We start from the raw sequence: 22,715 nt of genomic DNA, 5'->3' as shown, positions 1-22,715 counted from the left end.
GGGAAGCCAAGAAAGTTATTTAATAGGCCTTACCTTTGAACAAACTGCTGCCTGCTGCCCATGTAATTGGGCTCTGCGGGAAAATTGTCTGTCTGTGAAAGAGAAGGAAAAAAATACGTATAGTTGTACACTGGACAAATCTCCTGCAGAGCAACAAGATTTCCTAGAGGAGAAATAATTAATAATTCAAAAAAATCCCTTAATCTTCAGATTTGTACATTTTAATTAAATTGGAAAATGCTGGCATGTAATTATGTACTCAGAACAATTAAATGATTCCGGTCCACAAATTACCTGCTAAAGTAAACAATGAGGCTATAATAAGTGGTATTCTCTGTCAGTAACCTGACAGATGACACTGTTTATGTTTTTTCATTAGTTAGATATTAAGACTGATGGTTATTAAAGAGGAAAGAAAAAATTACCCAATTTTTGCATATTATAAAAGTGAATTATTCAATAATGCTCATTTTTAACATAGTTACATCATCTTCTGGGATTCTGATGCTCTTATTGCTGAATACAATTTCATTTAAACTAGTACATTACTTCTGAATTGCAAAAAATATAGTTTAAGAATCTTTCTGTTAGTGGTTTATGGGTCTTTTCTTTTAAATATTACTGGAACCAAATGCAAGTACTATGCATATGTTTGATTTTGTCTCTCTAATTAATTCTCATCAGTATTAATAGCTGTTTCTGAAAAATAGGGGTTGCATGCACACAACAACATTAAATGATTGTTGTTGCCAAACATTCTTTTAAAAGAAGATATTTTATAAAGTCTGTGACTAGTGTATTTTTAGCAGTATGAGCTAAGTAACTGTAGAACAGGAGTATTTAGAGCATCCAGACTGACATGGAGTTCTGCCAAAGGGAACTGAATTCCCCTTGTATCATCAACTAGAGTTCTTTGGGAGAAAGAGAGAGAAAGAGACTGTATCTTTCATAAAACACCATATACTATACATTCATACACATCACTTCTTCTTGCAGCTGACTTAGCGACAAAGCTTCTACTGTTTTCTGAAACACTTCATATCACGCCATTATGCTCCGCAGCAATGAGTTCAGGAACAGCATCTAGCGCATAAGTATCAGTAACACAGGGAGCACTCAATTAACGAAGCAGAAGGCCCAAGGTAAGGTTTAATGTTGCAGGACAAGTGTTTACATAAATGACTAGTCGCTTAAATATTTGTTTTCCCTATTCGCTCCCAACTTAATTTCTTAGGTTTGTTTGTTGTTATGTGCAACTGATGAATATCCACTGTAATAAGAATGATTTGCTGCTGTTTGTAGGTTGTATGGGAAGTTTGGGAGAATGTGACCCTACATCTGAAATCTACTATTCTATGTTGGTTGCTGCAACCAACTATCAAACATCTATCAGTCTCCCAGTATATGCAAAATAAACTTAGCTATATAACTTGTGGTGTGTTTTTTTAAACTACAGATTATTTGGGGGAAAAACTACATGCTCTCACCCACTAGTTAACGAAGAGTATTTATACTCTGGGTTTTTTCCCCCTTACTGCTTATTAACTCTTTGGCACAGACAGCTGGTACAGTATTACCAGGCATTTTGTATTAACATTTGAAGCAGTTTCAAATTTCAGATTTGGAATGCACCATACTGTGTATGTTGATTTTAAAATAATCTGATTTTGCACATGTGAGAGTTTACTTTTAAGATGTGTAGCAATGCAAATCATATGTCTGACAATAGAATCAGACTTTTACTCCTCTTTTTTCAAAATAAAATGTTTTAGATTCATGGCTCCAATTCATGGTTGTAGCCTCAAATCTTCACAGTGCTTTTCAAATATAGGGGTTTATATATGCATATAGCAACTGATTTTATTCAGATGTTAGAAGGTAAAATGGATTTCTTTTGTGGGAAATATCATATTCTTAGGTATAATCTAAGAAAACGTAGTCTAGAGAAGTGGAACTTTGGAGTTATGGGTTCTAATCCCAGCTCTTTCATTGGCTTTTTGTGTGACCTTAGGCAAGCCTCTTAGGAGCAGATTTTCAGAAGTGCTCAGCTCTCACTATTGAGGTTAGATTTTGAAAAGTGCTCACAGTAGGAGCTGTAGGGAGCTAAGCACTTTTGAAAACTCAGCCACTTCATTTAGATGCCTAAACAGAAGCCGTTTGGTGCTTGGCCCTTTTGAAAACATGATCCTTAATATCTACTATCAAAAAAAGCCTCTGTTAGCTTTTTATTTATATTAAGCTTGCTAGTTAACATGCAGGCTGTAATGTACATATATCAATAAATATTACAGTTTTTAAAATAGGCATTTAAAGGAATTAAAATAACAATTATGAAATGGGAGAAGGAAGATAAACTGTTAGAATATTTAAATACTTATGTGCTCTCTTAAATATTCACATGTTAAATACCACATAATATATCCCCAAAACAACCTCTGCTCCCATATCCCTGTTCAATCTCAGCCTATAGACCAGAAATGCTCTTATACTCATGCACCCTACACTATATACATTCTGAAAACAGCCTACCACTGCTCACAAATCAAGCTCATCCCACCCAGCATACTGTTTATAGCCAATAGAACCAACCACAGACTATTTTCTAGATCCCATTCGTCTCAACTATTATTAGCCAGAGACGCCAACCTCTTGTTCTTATCTATACTAATCAGACATTTGCCTCTTCCTAATCCCAACTATCTATTATGTTCAAGAGACCACCCAGAATCAACACTGTTCCCATCTATCATTCCACTATGAGGCAAAAAGCCAGTTACCTCATCCAGTATATTTATAGCTCAATATAATTTCCCTTTTTATCTTCCTAAAGTCAAAGATGCTATCTTACAGATACAGTCCACATATTAAATTTAGCTCAATCCACCTTACATCTATTGTCCATGCCTCATAATACTCTGTTCAAACTTTCTATCTAGATTCTTGGAACGGCACCAATCATCACACCATCTGTATCATAGAGCATACATATCCTCCCAAGGAATAATAACCAAATCACAACAGGTGATTTCTGCAAACTTCTCACCCTCCTTCTTCCGAGGCACTCAGGGTTATGATATTTTTAAAAAACCCCACAATTAATTTCCTTTCCTTCACCAAGGCTTGCACAATACTTACTTATATAAAGGAAGAGAGATAGAGTAGGTCTAGAATATATTACACTTTCATTTGTAATCCATGGGCCAGTGCCAATGGTATACCTGGGGAAAGGGTGTAGATGGCTTTTCTCCATCTCTCCCTTCCAATCCTGGGATCATCTGAAGGTATTTGACCACTGGTGCAAGATAAAACAAGCCATGTTACACTGTTTTGTACTTGCCACATAGCAGTATTGCCAGTATTCTTGGAGCAATGTGCGTTCTGGCCACACACCCTTCAGTCTCCAATCCCAAGGGGATAGGAACATGGTGCATACAGTAGAATATACCAGTTTGTATGACCTAGTGATTTGCCTACTCAAGGGGAAACCCAGTTGACTGAGTGAGCTAGCTGTCTGCTTTCTGCTGCCAGAGAAGCACAGAGGAGCTGGGAGGGAAGAGTGGCGAAAGAATCTATAACTAACAGTTATAAAACGTCTAATGTTGTAGGTGTTATGGTATAAAGCATAACCCTGCTAGATGCATGACAGTTTGGTATTTGGCAGCAGAGTTAAAGTTGTTTTTTGAATATTAGATGTGATGTTTTATAAATGAACATCTATTCAAGAAGCTGTATGGAGTGAGTATTTGATTATTTACTTCCCATTTCCATTATTTTAATTTTTTGTATAAATTGACATTCTTTGGAATACATACATTTGAATTTAAATGTTAAAGTGAATTTTAGCTGAAAATACTTTTTCTATGCCACGTTACAAGGGATAAGAAAAACAGGGTTCATAATGGAACCCTAACTGCAATCTTAACTATGGAGCTGCTACCATCAAAGTAAAGGTTAATGACCTGTAACTCAATAATAATTCAACTAATTTTCTTCATATTATACTTAGCATAAAAACAAACAGTTGGGTGCCATCCTACAATAAGTCCATTGTTACAAAAGAACACACACAATTACTAGATAATCTATGTATAGTTGCAGAACTAAGTGTAAAATCCTACTCCTTCAACTCCAGAAACATAGACTTTTACCACTTCTTGGAAACTCCCTACCAATGATGAGCTACAGCAGGGCACGCTTAGCTAGAGGGCAAAATCCTTACATACACTATCCTTACATACACTGTAACCATTGATAATAAATACTAAACATTAAGCTTTGAGGCTGAGATTTTCAAAGGCACTTAAGGGAGTCAGGTTCCCAACTCAGATTGATTTAAATGATTTGGGTGCCTAACTCACATCGGTTGCATTGACAATCCCAGCCTAAATGAGCAGACATTAAAAAAATTAAAAAATGTAACACTGATGAAAGCAGATATGAAACATTTTCACCAAACTTCATCTTAAATATTTTCAGAAGACTTATTAGTCATACCACTTTATGCCACACCGCTGCAGTTCTAAGCAATGTATGGCTTTTGAAAAACCTACCACCAGCAAAAAGCATTTTGTTGCACTCTGACTATCCAAAACCTTTCTATGTTATTAGCTGCAGATCTTATTAGTGGCATACTGTATGCCCATATTCCTTGCTAACTTTTGAACTCGTTTACATGGAACACACTCATTTATACAGTATAGGATAAGACCTCAAGTGCCACTGGCATCACACAACCAGAGTAACACAGTCAAACTTTAAGAATCAGTGGCATTACAACAGCAGAGAATTCAATCTTTTGTGTTTGGAGGAGAAGGAAGATAAAAGGGCAGGCAAACTACACCCCTATTAAACACTATTTATGATTTTAGATGTTGCAATCTAAGCAGTTGCCTTGATCATTTTAATTCTTAGGAAATAATTTATTGGTCAGTTTTTGTCTGAACTAGATGTTGAATGGATGTTCAAGAATCAGAACTGAACTGCCATTTATAATTATTAGAACTGTCCACAGAACCATTGCATAGTAGGGCCTAGTTGGGGCAGCCATGCTGGCTGCTAGGGAGGTGTTTTCTACACCAGATTCAAATATATTTGGGCAGAGAGGTGACTGCATTTTACATGTATTCTGTGATCAGGAATCCCCATATAAGGGGTGCTGGGCAACAGCTACTAATCTGAAGCCTGGAGCAGCCCATCCAAGGGGCTACACTAATGCACACTGGTCCGCTCCCCCAATTGAACAGGCAGATAGCATTACTCACCTTCGCACCAAACCCCCACATCAGCTTTTTAGCATCAGATTTTGGAGATTTTATTTGGAATTCAAGATGTTCACTGAGTACAATTAACTAACAGTGCATTAGACAGGGATTAAGCACGGTGATGATAAAGTACTGAAGAAGAACACACATACAAATTCTGCTCTTAGTCATAAGAAATGCTGGCCGCATGGAATTTTAAATTGCATGCTGTGGTACACACCTACCTATCCGCATTCTGTGATACCAGCTTGGATCTGTGTACTCAGAAGAAATACATTTCAGTACACCAACACTGCATTTGCTTATTACTTACATATGGGGAACTCAGAATTCTCAATTTCCAAATTCATAACCATGTGACCCGGAAATTTGCATGTCCACTGGTTAGGTTCTACTATTTAATTTTACAATGGCTACTACTTGCAAAAAGATTAATTTAAGAGAAAGGAAAGGAGGAAATTGAGATAATAAGAGGCTGAATATTAGGAACAACTTCCTAATGAGATCCACTAGAGAGGGATAGTCTCCTACAGAAAGATATGGAAGCCCCACCATTTGAAACATTTTAAACAAGACTGGATACAGCCCTAGATGATGTTGTATTACAGTGAACATTCCTCTAGTGGCAAGGGAGGATAGTCTTGCTGAGCTAAAAGGTCTCTCCCATTTTTAATTTTTGGTAATCCTTGCAAGGGAAGAATGTGGGTACTGAAATCTACATTATTTGAAATGAAATGTTTTTAATGTTTTGTAGATGAAGAAGATTTCCACGATGGTTCTAGAGGTTTTGTTCTTTTAGGAAGATTCGCAGGAGAAAGGTACACCCTCTGGGATCCACTAAGTTTGCACGCATCCCACTATTCCGCAGCGGGACAACATAGGGCAACTTCATGATACCTGTGGAAATTTTCCCCTCCAGAGTCATTTCCCTTGGGTATTATGACAGAAGAGTATGATCTGGGTCCACGTTGGAAACATCAGTATGTCCCTTACATAAATATTTAATTTTCAAAGGGGCCTGAACCTTGCCTCTTAATATTTGTGTGCACAAAATCCCACATCTCTGCATCCAAAGGTTTTTACTGGTGCAGATTTGGGTGTTTGTGCATGTGTAGAGCTTCCAAAATCATAGATGCAAATTTAAAAGCTGTTTTACAAAATCAGGCCCACTATTACACTGCAATTCTCCAGTCTGTAATCCACAATTGGTACATTTCTCATTAGCTTGCACAAAATGATTAGAAAATAAGACAGAAAATTCAAGCTTGCACCTTAACAGCTCCCTCCCTTGCAAAAATAAACGTCTGAAAACAACACAATTCCAGAAAATTTTAGAAAAACATGGTATTCAAGTATTCTTGACAAATTGTGCCCAGAAATAACTGTCATATTTAGAAGAAGATTTATTCTAATATCTAAAAAAGAAGACAAACATTAATCAGATTTATGAATCTGAGGCAACTAGAATATTCATAATCTTTCTCAGATTATGTTCTCAGAATTACAAGAAGAAGCATGACATCTGCAAAATGTGTGATTCAATGCAAGTCTATTTTATGTAGGTGTTCATACCTGAAACCACAATAAAACAAAATGTCTTTGCTAACTCTAACATCTTTTTAATTAAACATTAGCAGAAAATGAAATGGAACATCTCTCCCCTTTATCAGACTGCCACTTAATATCTAATTCAAACATCTTTCAATTCTTTTTCTGAAAACCTTAATTCCAAGTATTTCCACCCAGTGAAACAGAGCTCTTACATACTGGCAATCACTTCGCAAGACAAAAGAACTGTTTTCTGCCAAATCTAGTTTTGAAAGAACAGACAATTGTCTTGATTTTGTTAGAAACTGTTTATGTTCTACATGGTACAATTTTCCACAAAGAGAAAGAAAAGATTTCTTGGTAAATCTGCTGCTGAGTGTGTTTACTTGGCCTGAACATTTAGTTTTTTATTTCGGTATAAAAACCTTAAACCTCAGACCTTTACCATTAACAAAAGGTATTGGCCCAACAGCGAACAAAGAGTTGTACATAAATCAGTAATGAAGAATTTTACCTATTTGGAGGATAGAATTAAAAAGTGACACCATTCTAGACAAATCTAGGAACAATTGTCCTCTTATGTGCTGTGCTCTCATTTCCTTCTGGAATTGCACCGCTGTGGTATATTTTATATTACATATATACATGGCTGGGAAGCTTCACACTTCTAAAATGTGGGTTTCCATATTAGAAAACGTGCAGTGTGCTTATATGATTTTTCCAATAACATATGACATTGTCCAAAAGCATATTTTTATTAAGAAAACACATGATAAACAAGGGCACATGTGAAGATGTACCACCAGCCTCTGCTGTAGGGATACTGACTGCAGGTTCCTGGTATCATGCATTTCTTTTGCTTTTCTTTTGCCCAAAGGAAGAAGGATTCTTTTGGGGAGGCCATGGATTGCACATTCAAACCCATATACACGGAAAGCAGAGAACAAAAGAATAAGCGATATCCACCGCTCTCTACATCTGATATAATAAACTGGAGCATCACAGATTATCCTAGCCAAATCAGTCCCCAATCCATGTATTATTATTTATTTGCCAAGTTCTTCCAATGGTGTACTTGGCAATTCACCAGACAAAAAAGATGTAAGAATACTTGCCAGATTTCCCCCTAGCCCTTGTAAAAAGGAAAAGTGAAAGATAGATGGGAAAGGGGATGGACGGATCCTGGCCAGATTAGCATCTGAAATAAAAGACACAAGAGAGAATGCAACCTCTCCATGATCAATTCTTCCCCCCTCAGAGGGAAAGCTCTTTCAGACTAACACATCCCTTTTTCTCCCCATCACTGCAAGAGGAGATACAAGAGACATCTAGCAGCCAAATCTCTCTCCACGAAAAAGAGAAGAACTGGGGAAAGGGTGACAACCTCACTCAGTCCATGACTCCTCTCCTACTAAAATGGCAATCAGAGGGAAGACTTTGAGGGTCCAACTCTTGCTTCCCTTTGTGCATAATGAAGATTTTTTTTTCACTAGGAGGTCTTTCAGCCTCATTCAGATAAGATGTGAACATCTGATGAGAACATAAACAAAGTGAAGGAAAAGCAGTAAGAAAATATTTATTTAATTGTAATATGACTTCTTAAAACAAACTATTTTTTGGAGAAGGCACAAGAAATGCATATAGAAAGATGTGCCAAATACCACACTGTATAAAGAGCTCTGGCTGAAAATACAATAGCTCTGCCTCTGCTATTGCAGAGCAGAATCAATAAATAAACATAATGAAATTCATGACACATTATTACATTACTCTGTATTGCCTCTATTCATTTAAAAAAAAAGATGAGCACATTTAAAATAATTCACAACATGTCAAATGCCTGTGAGCATTGCAGCTGAGACTGATGCTTTAAGAGGTATTTGTGAAGTTCTTATGAGGCGACTTGATATGACTTATATCAAAGTTAAGATGGCAGTATGGGAAACCAGAACAATAACTACTTCACTCTAGCCTACTAGTATAGTTGTATTCAATATATTTTCACTTTTGACCAACGGTATGTACTTAGTAGAGCCACACTGTCAATAAAAACCACATTAAGAACCTTTTGAAAGAGCTTCCCTGTCAATTAGGCTGCAGATGCATCCTATTGTTCTAGTTTTCCTGTCAATTTAATATACTGGATCATATTAACAGCACTGACTTGTCACTAACGTAGATCTGAATCCTATTAATGGAGTTATGCTGCCAATATAATCGGCTTTCTATTTATCGAGCTCCCCAGTATTTGGAAAAGCTGTGAAATGGGATTATAAGGTTATGTTGTGTACATCTGTCTCTACACTATGTAAAATATTTCAGGAATTTGATCCCACCAGCTGAAGAAACACCTGTCTAATCATTTTTTTCCCATCCCATGAACTTCAGACAACAGAACAGCATACCATCACTGAGAGGATATTAAATCACGCTCACTTATCACAACACGTTTCCTGCTTGTTCTAAGTAACCCTGTAATTTTACAAGATATTCTACCTGTGTGCCACACATGTAGGAGAAGTGCTACGGGATGTGTGTGTGCTATCCCCCCTGCGTGACACAACATCTGTGCTAGGAAAAATACAAGGAAGGCTATGAAACTAAGCATGCTTTAGGAATGAATACCTGAAGCGCTATGTAATTTCAGTGCTTATTTAGCCTCTGTGTCATGCTGTATAATCTTGGTGTGATTGGAACTTGTAAGTATAATTTTAGTGTAACATGGACCCCTGGAAATAATTAATAAGAGGTAGTAGTTCGTGCATAAAATAACAGTGAAAAGTTCAGCAAGCCTCCTATTTAACAGAAGCCTTAATGAAGTTGAACATTAGTTGCTTTTAACCACATTCATATTAAATAACTACTTTGACTGGATTAGCAGAATATACAACAGACCATTAAAACCTGATTATAATTTTTTTTGTTAAAACTGCACAAAAATAATTGCATTAAAATGTACTGGGCATTGCTCTTATCAAATTAACTCTGACTTGAAAATATGGATTTAAAAATTATAGTCCAAAATGACAGTTAAAGGTCAATGAATCAAGTTTCCAATTACATTTTCTGGTAGCAGATGGGTGCAATGAAACCTAATGATTGAATCTGAAATGCTTTAACGCATCTTTTATCTATGGCTCTCACTATGTTGAATCTACCTTAGCATTCCGAACAAGATGTTATGTTTACTACAACTAACTGACTCAGCTACAATTAAATGACTAGATGATATCTGCACCACCTTATCACTGTATCAGCTTGCTCCAGGACTAGTGAATCACAAGCAAGAAGAGATAATACATCTTTGATATCAAATTTGATACCAAAGCCATCCTGATTTACTTATTAAATGTTAACACTGAAAGTTAAACCAATTAAAATTACATACAAGCTGACAAAAGCAAGGATATTAAAAGTTAAGTAGACAGTCCAAGTATTTTTGCATAATTAAAAAAAATATTCTCCTTCCTCTCCCCCTGTTTGCAACCCTCCCTTGGAACTATGAAAACAATCTCTTTATCTTTTGACATTTTTCTTTCTATCATGCACACTGGTTTTACAATGCTCGTGGACGCTGAGCTGGGGGCATTTTATTTTTAATTTTGAGTGAAATCCCAACGTTCTTACTCAAACTTCCACTTAAGCAAGCAAATACTTCAGGAATTGTCCTGTTCTTACTGTTATTGTTTTCCTTTTTTTACAAGCACTGAAACACGTTTTCTAGGGGAAAAAAATCTATAAAAGCAACAGTATATGGTAGGGAGGGTAGATCAAAATGTGTCCTTTTATTGGTATACTATCCTGAACCCACAGTATACTGATGGGGGGGGGGAAACAGAGACATTCTGTTTTGAACGTCTTAGCTTTATTCAGTTTGTTTCAACACCTTAATTTGCTGTTTATATAGTCTGGGGCTGCTCCCTTTCCATCTAAAGATAATGGCAAAATTCACATCAAGCCTTATCCAAAGCCCACTAAAATAAACTGATGTTTTTTTCCACTGTCTTCAGTGTGCTTTGGATCAGCCCTTTACTTCAGCTGAAGCAGAACTGAGTACTTACATCGGGATTATATTCCCACATACATATAAACTGAATGCTGCAGAAAGTTGCAAAGGCGCAGGAAAAAGATTACAATGGGCTCTTAACAAGTGAAATGATGGGTGAAGGTACTCCTGTACAGTATGTTCCACCTCCCCATACGCACTTGCAGATGCCCTTCTACACAGACACATGGTTAGGGTTCAGTGGGTTTTTGCGGGTGATGATAGGGAACGGTCAATGACCAAGAGAGCAGACCCTGTATATGACATGTTCTGCTCCAAACCCAGCAGATTTGCAAATGTAAATCTGCACAGGTGTTAGTACTCTGACTCCATGCTTTGTGTCCAGGGGAAGTCTATGATATAGTATAATTTTAGAGCCATGCTGCTAGGGGCAGAGGACACAAATGAGCAGGGCATTGGACCTGCCTGTTGGTGCGATACTTATGAAATATACAGAGGCACATCTGCATTTTCCCACAGTTCTTTCAGTTGCCTTTTTCTTTAAATTGGTGCCCTTCACCTGCTTCTGGTACTTTAGGAGTTGCTAAAGAGCTTTCAGAATATTTTCCTCTCTTGAAGATTTTCTCAGAGCCAGTCAGAAATTAAACCTTTAATTTTATTTAATTCTTCACTGAAGGCCATGAATTCTACATTATTTACTTCTGTCTGGGTTACTATTTATTTAGGTTCATGTAACTATCTATTTCAACATTTTAAAGTTGTTATTCATGTACGTTGGTTCATGGATATGATGGTCTATTCTCACATAGATATAATTACCACGAACTAGCACTAGTTAGAGTCACATCCTCTGTATATGGAAACAGCTGCAGAACTGAAAACTGAACCTACAATGAAGGAACACCAAATTATCGAATCTGATGACATCACATGCCTGCGTGACGTACATCTGCAGTTGTAAAATTTTGTGATGTTACTTTATTATCTATGACATAAGATAAATAATTTAGGCCTGCACAAATTTAACAAGAGGTTATGTCCTTAAATAAATGTTTGAACCATTACAGTCATGTATCTTCACATAAGCACTGCCTCTCTCCCTGTAATACATTGCCACAGTTGTGGAGGCTTTGAAGCTAGAGCTGCTTGGTAAAGTAGAGAGAGGACAGCTGAAAAGGTATTCTCTGTAAGGAGCCTGGGATTCTGGAATGCCCTCCTGCCCCATTCCAAAATAGCATGGATTTTTGTCAACTTTCAGGGCAGAGCTGCTGGGCCCATTTTTTTCACCTGGGGATGGGAGACTGATGTACAGGCCAATATATGTGATTGTTAATATCTGATTATAAGCAGCTGCTTGGTAGGAGGGTGAGCTGACTGAACTGGTGGTTTGATTTTATAATCTTATTTAAATGGCAAGGCACTCAGAGCCATCATATGGATGCTTTAATCAAGAATAAATAAATCAATTGATATTGTGATGTGATGTATAAACCTATTTTTTCCCCATGGATTTTCAATTAATGGGCTGTAAAGGCTCTAAGGAAGCCATTCCAACCTGCTGTGTTTGTGACAATGCCCAAGTCAAAAAAATGCCCATTAAATCAGTTGAGAGTAATGAAATAAACAATTCTTCTGTCAAAAAAATCCCAAATCACAACAGCAACAATGAAAAATAAAATCAAACACACACAACACGTGAATGTAAAGAAAATGGACACATTAAGGTTCCTTAAATTGCTCTCTTTGAACACTAATAAGGCACTAATCCATAACACAGGCTAATGCTGCTCCCTGCAGGTGGACTTATGAGCCCATGTGCAGCCACACTGACTTCAACAAGGGCTCGATTTGGAGGCAAGAGTTCATCTGTGCAAAGCTGTTTACAGGCTATGAGCCTAACCACCCAATCTTGAAAATACCTATGCACACAAGTAACTTTACTCAGGTAAGTAAAGTTCATTAGAACTTGAATAAGACTACTCACATGAGTAACTCCGGTGGATGTTTCAGGATCTGGTCCTGGTGGCCCACAGACATTCCACTCTAAAGAAACATGGAAGTTCGTCTGCCGTTGTGGACAAAACAAAAGATCCTATTTGAAACCATCAATATTTTCTGCAATCCTAAAGGCAATATGTGGCCCTTCAGTTCACACACTATTACATCAATGTTACTATATGACTCTAAGAATGATCCAGCTATTGTACTAAAACTAAACTTGTTTGTTTGTTAAAATCTGGTCAGGGATAAAATAATAGCATATATCCCAGTCCTGTTTCTACTGAAGTAAACTTTACTGGCAAAACTCCTGTCAGTTTCCCATGCAAGCAGAATTGGGTTCTCACTCCTTGCCTGAAACCTTATATGTCAAGTTTCAATTTGGAGAGAATTTTTTATGGCAGTGCTATAGAGCCCTATTTCTAGAGATTTATAATGGAAGTGCTGACTTAACCTTAACCACAACATTACGAACAGTACCAGTGTAATAAGTAGACTATACCAAACTACTAGCAACCCTAAAAATTCACAAGGAACTGACAGACCCTGGCAAGAATTAATCTGCCATTTTCACATATCTGCCCAAGGGAGGTATTGTAATTGCAAAAATTTACTCTTAGACTGCTGAGACGCATAGTAATTATGTTTCTTTTTTTAATAGAAATAGCCACAGGTGGTAACAAATTGGGTTTTAAGATAGGGAACTGGGCATGTATTCTAACCCAAATTACTATGTAATTGTCTTGATTATAAAATACTGTCGAAAACCTATTGCTCAAAATTTAAATCAGAACAAAAAGTCTCCTTTAAATGTATTCTCTCCTGCTCTTGCTACTCAGCATGGGTACCCATTTCTTCATTTATTGGAATCAGCAAGACAAACACAACTGCAAGCAATCCATAATAGATCTTTGCCAACACCAGCCAAAATTCCTGCAGCTTGCATTTGTTTAACCGTAGCAGTTTTAACTTCTTGTTTTAATTTCATTCAAGGATAAACAGTAGCCTTACGGATCAGGTCAAGATTTGGAAAGCTAGCCACTAATTATTAGGATTGTTCTGCCAAAAATCAAAGTGCAGGGGATGCGGGGAAGATGCTAGTGTATAATTTTTAAATGAGCTGAACTTAAAAGTTCTATCCAAGATTCTGGAAGCAGGAAACACACAGGCATTTAAAATTGCTTACTTTACTTCTGAAGAAATCTTTATTTCATGACAGTCACATTATTGTGTTAATGAGATGTATACTGTTGAAGAGACTTCATATATAATGGGTGGTCAATGAATAAATAATAAAGAAAATGCATCCTGTTAGTTTTAGCACTATCCAATATTCTATTCTGCCAGGCCTGCAAAGAAGTTACAGGTGACTTAAACAGATAGAATACATTTATGGACTTACATAAAGAGAGGACTATACTTCAAAAGAAACATAAAACATTTTGTTTTCCCCCTTTTCTACCCACTGCCTACATAGTTGACTGATTTGTTCCTTACCTTGAAGCTATGGGTATGCAAATTACCGTGTGTTTTTTAATACCTAATGCTGTTAATAGAACTGATTGAGTGCTGATTACTTCACATTCCACATGATTTATACCTCCTCCTCATCATTATTCTCAATACTGAAGGTTGATAGTTGAATACACAGTTTTAAGCAGGATGTTTAACTGCAACTATGCAGTAGAAAGGGAGGCCCTTCCTTCATTACACTTTTGCCCCAGGAAAACATGACAACAGAATCTGCCTCTAAACCTGTTGCTTTCTCCTTTGTTGCAAGAGGGTAAAGACTGACAACATCTTCTCCAGGACTGCTTAACAGTTCTTTACAGGTCATGTAATACATACAAAAAAGCCATTAAAGGTGCATTAACTAACATTCTTTTCCATTCAAGCTGTAGATATCTCTTTTTGAAACACATTCCATCCTCTTCTCTACCACACATACACACACACACACACACACGCACACTTATTTTGTTTGAAGTGTGGCCTAGATACTGAACCAGTTTCTAAGGTTTTCGTGATTGCCATTTTTAAAGCTTTTAAATCCACTATTTCCCAAGCACTCCAAATTCCACTATACTCTTATTGTAATCTGATCCAGTGAAATGATGAAGAGATCAGTAAAGAACACACTGGGTACTTTACAGCTGTGGCTGGATAATCTTGCTCATGATCATCAAAGCAGGATTGTTTTTATGATCTTCAAATCTGCATATCAAATTACACAAGTGTATGCAAAACAGCAGAAACTATCAAATATTCAGTCATCAGGATTATCTCAATAGAGCACTACAGAGTGCAGTTTGAGGGAAAGTGAAATGAACAGCTTTTGCAGCTTGGATTCAATTTTGGAAGATGCCACAGGGAGGGATGCTGATTATAAAGAATCACAAATTCTGGGCCCAATTCTACATAAAATTTACACACGAGCAACTTCACACACGAGTGATCCCATTTAATTCGATGGATCTATTCCACTGGTGGGCAACCTGCGGCCCGCAGGCCGCATGCGGCCTGTCATGGTAATCCGCTGCTGGGCCACCAGTTTGTTTACATTTGCATGGCCGCCTGCAGCTCCCAGTGGCCGGGAACGGCGAACCACGGCCACTGGGAGCTACGGGTGGCCGTGCAAATGTAAACAAACTGTCTGACAGCCCAGCAGCAGATTACCCTGATGAGCCGTGTGCGGCCAATGGGCCGCAGGTTGCCCACCACTGATCTATTCTCATGAGTTAAAACACTTTGCTGAATAAGTATTTTCAGAATCAGGCCTTTTGACCTGTAATACCAGTGCAGTTGTTCTATTTAAGAAGTTGTCATATCTAAGGAGGTTAGTTTTCACAGGTCTTGGAGTTAATCATAAACAGATTAAGGGCATGATCCTGATCCACTAAATTAATGAAAAAACTCTCATGACTTTCAGAGTAGCAGCCGTGTTAGTCTGTATCCGCAAAAAGAAAAGGAGGACTTGTGGCACTTTAGAGACTAACAAATTTATTTGAGCATAAGCTTTGTGCAAGTAGGATCCAAGTGTTTAATTTGGGGTGCAGTAAAAAAGCTATAAAAGACCATTTAAGTTAACAATCTTTGTGTTTTAGAGTTTTATGGCAACTCTCTTCTAAATTAAATGACCTTTGCAGTTTTATACAATTAAACTTCTGGCAGTTATGACAGTTCCTAATGCAATTTTGTGTACTCTTGCTCAGTTTTTATTGAATTGTAGCCACAACAATTCTATCCATAAGTGGTTGCTTAGCAATCAGTAATGATCCAGGCAGAAATATAGTAAGTAAAGATATTGACTGACATACTCTGTGTTTGAGTCACGATGTTCATTAAAAAACAAAAAACACCAAGAATGAAAGTTGAAAACAAAATGTATAAATAAAAGACTAAGTATTATTGCTTTTAGGAACAAATTATTCATTTAAAAACTACAAACTGTAATTCACGTCAGTTAAATATAAAGATCCTTAGCTATTATTAAAAATACATTAAAATCCTTCAAAATGTTGATGAAGCTATTATTTACCTTTTGTTTTTAATTCAATTGTCAAGTGTGCTCTGAATGATTTTAAAAACAGTATATATCTACAACGCAAGGAAGAGTTTATAGCTTTGAAGACTTGAAATTGATTTTTAATGCACCAGCTTTCAAACACTACAAAGGCTGCTCTTCACTGATAAAGACAGTAAACAAGAAATAGTCCTTTAAATGTTCCCTTTAATGTTTTTCTTTAATTAAAAATCAATCAAAAACACTGCAAGTTTTTAAAAATGCTTCAGGTTTTTGACACACAATGTGTTCAAAATAAAATGGAAACTTATGATTTGTTACTTTTGTTTACTTGTGCTATTTTATATTTTCTTTGCTTTGTAAACATTGGTAATCAACAAATAAAAAAAAACACATAAAAGTAGTTTATCACTGATACAGCTATTTTTATTGAATCGAAACATAACAAAAATAAGATAAAACTAGATGTTATAAAGCTACTGAAGCAAAATGCTTTTTAATACCTTTAAATTATTTTAATGTATTCCTTTCCTTTAATCAGACCAGAGCCTATTTATGTAGATTAGTTACATCTAGAGTCTCATTTATCCAACCTGTATTTATCCTTTGATCACAAAGCTTGTTAACTTAAATGGTCTTTTATTGTTATGATTCGTTTTCCCATAATTATGCAGTTTAACTGCCTGATTTTTTTTGAATAAATATATGCAAACGCGCCAATCATATTCAGCAGTGTTATGCTAGATGCTCAATGAACTGTAAGAGTCATTTCAATACAATAAAACTGTCTGGAAGTGTTCCAGGGCAAGGATTGCAAATACCAGTAATCATAGTGTCACTGGGACTAGAACAAGCAAATGTAAGTGTGTCATACATATATCAATACATTGTCTGAAACGCTGTCTGAAACTAATTTCACACGTCTATCACTGAAAGAATTTACAATTAATCGATAAGATGTGCCATCCACACAGCTGAAATTCTGCATTTATATTTTCTAATAATTCTCTCTTTTTACACTTAAAAGTCTGCTGTCCCATGCATTGAAGACTGTAGCACACAGTCACAGAGCACACTGATGTCATTAAAGCCTTTTTTATTAAAGATAACTTATTTTAAGTAATCAGAGGACATCTCCTTTACTGCAATAAATTGACAGTACATCAGCATAGGACTGATTAACTTTAGAGCTGAAAAAAGAGACATCCTCTAACTGAAAGTAAGTGACAGATGAACTGATCTTTATACTGTCCTTCTGCACAGGTAGCAACACTAACTGGTTGAAGCAATTCACTAATAGAAATAGATGCTTCTGTTGTGACCTTAATAAAGCATGAACTGTATGCTGCAGCCTCTGGGATTTATATATAAAATATATTTGTGTTTGGGAAGGTTATATAAAGCACTGCCTAATATCCTAATTAACAGGTGTATATGTATAAATTTGCTTACTCTTCAGTAAGTACTTAACAGTGGAAATTTTATACAAAATGCTTAATGCTGTCAGAATGCGTGCAATACTGAGTCCCATCACTTCAGAACTAAGAGAAAGCCAGACCTACTAGTTTCTCCCTCTTCCTAACTAAAAAAACAAAATGTTCCTTACTCTCAAAAATGATATTTTCCCCCAAAAAGATGTTGCTAGGCTCTCCCTGGAGCATTTTCCTGTCCACGTAAGAATCTGCATTCTCATGAGAGGCAGATTTCACTCATTCCCTATCTTTTGGTACCCTCTCATCACGAATTTTACCACCTCTGTTTGTACAATGTAAGCACTGATATGACTGAAAATATAAAGTCCTCAAGCTACTTTCTGGAGAAAAAAAATATGTCCAAAGTATTCTCTTCCGACCTCCTGACATCAAAATACTGCTTCTGTACTAGTAGAGATAAAAAAGGATCTGTGTTTCTGCTCTGGTCAACAAATCATTGTTTAAAGATCCTTTCATGGAAATTCTTAACTGTTGCACAATATTTTTTCCTTTCATCTAATATAGACAGATACTCCTCAAACTTGAAGAGTTTGTTACCTCCAAAAAGCAACACTGCTATGGGTGTTCTTTTGTTTATTTTCAAGGCTTCTGACAAGTGAAATAGACTGACATTGATTTGTGTAATACTGCCTGAAGGGTTTGGTGCAACATTTTTACTTTTGCAATAGAATTAAGGGAAAGAGATGGTAAGTGTGGCTTTTTTAAAATATAAAGGTGAAAAATTACAAAGTGTCTAAAATTCACTCAGGGGGAGAAAGTGGCTGTAAAGAGAAACTGGAGCTTCTTCATATTTAAAAAAAAAACCTCAAGAACTGATTTAGGGTCCACTTTTGCAATCCTTAATCAGGTAAAACTCCATTCATTTTCATTAATGTTTTGCCTGAGTAGCAACAGCAAGATTTGGTCTATACTTGATTATTTGTAGGTGAGAGCTGCAAATACTTTAAATTTACATAGTGAAAATTTTCCATAGAGCTATATTTGCCACATTTTAAAAATAACAGAATATTGTATATATGGTTTAAAACAAATACAAATATTTGTTTTCATAATATAAAAGCAAAAAGTGTTCTTTATGAATAGTTCAAAGGGAGTCTTAGATATCTCTGACCTTTATATCACTATAATTATTAATTAATGAATTATTACTATATTATTTTCAACTCCAAACCATAAATTTGGACATTTAAATTATTTTTAAAAAGTTAGATTGAAATCTCCCCAATTCTTCATTAGAAAAGGATTCTGCACCATCGTGCACAGGCTGGTCCCATTATAACTATCTATCTATATATACACATATTATGTATATATGAGCAACTTTCCACATCTGCTATGACAGACGATTTTTATGACTGAGTTCTAAATATAAAGGACCAGAGTCTGCCACCCTTACTCACATTCCACAGAAACCTTAGTAGGAGGCTTGATCTTGCATCACTGAAGTCAATGGGAGTTATACTGTTGACTAAAATGGGAACTAGATTCCTTTGTGTGAAGTTTGACTGGATTCAATAGGATTATTTGTAGAGTAAAACAGTACTTAATCTAAGGGTGGCAGAATCTGGGCTAAAGTTATTGCTAAACCAAAAGTTAACTCTTCAAGGGATCAGTTGTACAAACTTTATTCATGCTGGTCATCACTTACTCACCTGAGTACTTCCACTGAAATCAATGAGACTACTCATGTTAAGTGGTCACCAACATGAGCAAAGCTTCAACAACTGTGCAGCACATAAAAGTCAATGGGAGTTTTACCCAAATAAGGACTGCAGGATCTGGCCCTTAGTCACTTATTTTAACTGCACTAACTTTTTTCAGCTTGTATATGTCTCTGTTAACAGAAAATAAGTCATACAGAGCCCTTGATCTTCTTAACCAACTAGTTAACGAGGATTTTTATTTTGGAGGCGTTGTTGTTCCCTACTCCCAATATCTGCATTTTCTCCTCCTGACTCGTAATTTGTCTCTCCCTTTGCTATTTTGTATTGTTTAACTCTGTAATGTTTAACCCCACAAATCATTTTGGAGTATAGGGCCTTAGATTGATCTCACTTACACCTGCATGGATCAGGCTTAACTACAGTGAAATCAATGGAGTAACACTGGTGTAAAATGTAGGAGGAAGGAAGATCAGAATCAGGCCCACAGGGCCTATGACAGACATGGTACAAAAGAGGGGGAGCCTGATCCTGCAGCCATAACCCACATTAGTAATCCCAGTGGACACTAATGTGGGATATGGTTGCAAGATCAAGCCATAAAGTACATGTATTTTATGTAACGGTGTTATATTCAGAGTATCTGTTGGGCAGAAAGGAAATATTTATTGTTGTGCAAATATAAAGAAAATGTCCAATCCTGCAGTTCTTACGCTGGCAATACTTGCATTGACTTTAATACACAATGAAAAATAGGCCTAGGAGCTTTAGAAATGTGTATACTGTAATTATACTCAGTGCAATATATATTTACAAATCTCAAACATTTAATAGGGCTAATTTGCATTATATCTAATTTAAACATACACATTATAAAAACTATTGTAATACCTCTCAGACAGATAGCTCTGACATGAGATCAGATGTTAGTCTGGTAGTTTTTTATTTGAGCTTAGAAAATACAGTTGGTAAATCCAAATGCCTAGGAAATATAATGTCCAAACTGCAAGCCTGCAATTGTACAGAACTTCCACTGACTTCTCCTACATTTCTCCTCTCAATACATGTCCTAAACTTCCACTAGCTCTATTAGAAAAATTAGCTTCTGCATCAGACGAAGAATATTCCCCCTTTGCAAAGGATATAAAAACCAAACATAATGTGAGTCTTTTGAGATTGGAGTTCTGAATTCTGGGAATGAATGCAATTTGTTTTTTAATTATTTCAGTTCTCCTGATATTACAGTGTCAGCATGTTTCATTCTGCAACACTGCACACTGAAGTTTCTTAAAGCAAACAATAGAACAATAGTATATTTGAAGACATAACAGCATGAATACAGCTTACAGAGTTTTTTTCCCCTTGAAGTCTATATCTTCTCAGATACTACTAGACACCTGGTGATGAGGTTGCATTGGGATTTAACAGTAATCTGTTGACACATCGTAAACATCAGGTGCCTGGAAGTATTAAGAATGATCTGCACTTTATCTTAAAATGTTACAGGACTGCCTACTGCAGCTACTGTGGTGACTCCCAGCTTGATAGTTCCTTGTAAAATGGTATCTTTCTTTTCTTCTTCTTCTTTTTTTTTTCTATTCAATAAAATCTGTGACCACAGTTTCCACATTCTGTCTCACTTGATATATGTACAAATCTCTCCACACTGCATCACAAGTATAATAATAAATATTCTCTATGATCATCAACACTCCTTGCATATGTAGATAGTTTTCTACACTACTGTCATGTCACTTTAAAGAATCTATTTCTGCTGGTTTCCCTTTATCCATCCACTCTTTCATCTACTGGAAACTTGAAGAAAAAGAAATTGTGGCTTGTTTGCCAGCAGAACTATTTGCCTGTTTCCTGTTAGCATGAATTGCTTACACACTTAACTACAGAAGTTTTTGATAGGGCTGAATATGAACGCATGTACTTGTAGAATACAGAGCAAAGTCCCATTTGTTACAAGATTAAGGGCTTGGATGGAAGTTTGATTTAATCTGGCCATGAAATTTACACTTTTTTTCCTCTCTGTGAACCATTTAAAATTTTGGTTTGTAAATACATTTTGTCTGTGTATATAAGCACACACCAGTACATTTATGTCTAAACATATTTATGCTAAATTATTCTTTAAAACTACTATTCTTTATTAGAGGATGTATACACTGTGCTGGTTGAATTGTTAAGTAACAATAAGATGTGTTTGTGCACAGTAGGTGTCCTAACTATGTATGACTAGTAAAGTAATAGTCTTTATATGTCATCCTGTCAACTGATTAATCTATTGAATAAACACGGCCTTATTTTCAGAGTTGCTGAACACCTGCAATTCTCTTAGAAATCAATGGGTGCTGAGTTCTCACTGCTGCTGAATATCCATCCAAAATTTTTCATATACATAATAAAGGAAATCTGAAGATTTTCACAATTATGGTACAAAACCCCACTAATTCACATTAGTTACTTATAAACCCATTGCAAATACTGAAATTTACTCACAAATTAGTGAGTAAAAAGACAGTTAAAACATAAAAGATAATGGATTGCAAAATGTACTTAAATTGGGAGAAAATTATGCTACCTCATCCATACTGAGCAGTACTTTACATGGCAAGTATTCTCACTGGGCCAGATTCTAAGTAGTACCTTTTTCCAGGTATCCATTAACTCTGATGGGATTATAGGTGAGATACGATGCTATGCACATGGATAAGGATATCACAATCTGACCTATGGACTTTAGTCTGGGAATAACTCCAGAGTACAAAGGTAAGAAAGGGAAAATCTGGCCCTTATTGATTAGACAACTGTAGTCTCTACTTAATTATTTATACATTTTTGGTAGTGTATGTGATGTAATATAATGTAGTATATTTTGTAAATATACAAAATCTTATTAGAACCTCAGGAGAGAACTCCATTAAATCCTTGCTGAGAAACAGGAAGAGAAAGAGAGCTGTTTTGTTATGTAAATTAGAAAGTAGGAGATTAATGTGGTTCCACCATACATATGTATTAAAAAAACTAAACTGAATATTCACTAGAGAAAATACTTATAAAATAGCTTAGCTTTCACCTACTTGAAGCAATGAGCAAATTGTGCATTTTTCACTAGTTAATGAAGGTGGACAATAAACCTGATAAAAGAAAAGGAGTACTTGTGGCACCTTAGAGACTAACCAATTTATTTGAGCATAAGCTTTCGTGAGCTACAGC

The 22,715-nt window shown here is 36.1% G+C and overlaps 1 protein-coding gene across 14 annotated transcripts in view; it reads right to left on the bottom strand.

Moving 5' to 3' along the window:
• The window catches only part of PCDH17 (protocadherin 17), a 101,119-nt gene that overhangs the window by 70,222 nt on the left and 8,182 nt on the right, over positions 1–22,715 (bottom strand). For 8 of the 14 annotated variants that reach the window (XR_006286903.1, XM_043533649.1, XM_043533654.1 and 5 more), the window contains 2 exons: positions 12,800–12,880; positions 34–92 (listed from right to left, as the gene is read on the bottom strand). Coding sequence is in view for 13 of the 14 variants with exons in the window: in XM_043533649.1 (XP_043389584.1) it covers positions 34–92; positions 12,800–12,880 (140 nt within the window). In the remaining variant the exon portion in view is untranslated. The remainder of the gene's footprint in view (positions 1–33; positions 93–12,799; positions 12,881–22,715) is intronic. The other 6 variants (XM_043533652.1, XM_037894920.2, XM_037894926.2 and 3 more) reach the window with 1 other exon arrangement.

This window comes from Chelonia mydas, chromosome 1 (assembly GCF_015237465.2).
Source record: "Chelonia mydas isolate rCheMyd1 chromosome 1, rCheMyd1.pri.v2, whole genome shotgun sequence".
Lineage (NCBI taxonomy): Eukaryota > Metazoa > Chordata > Testudines > Cheloniidae > Chelonia > Chelonia mydas.
The sequence above is the reverse complement of the archived record's forward strand: the minus strand, read 5'-3'. Positions and strand labels throughout refer to the sequence as shown.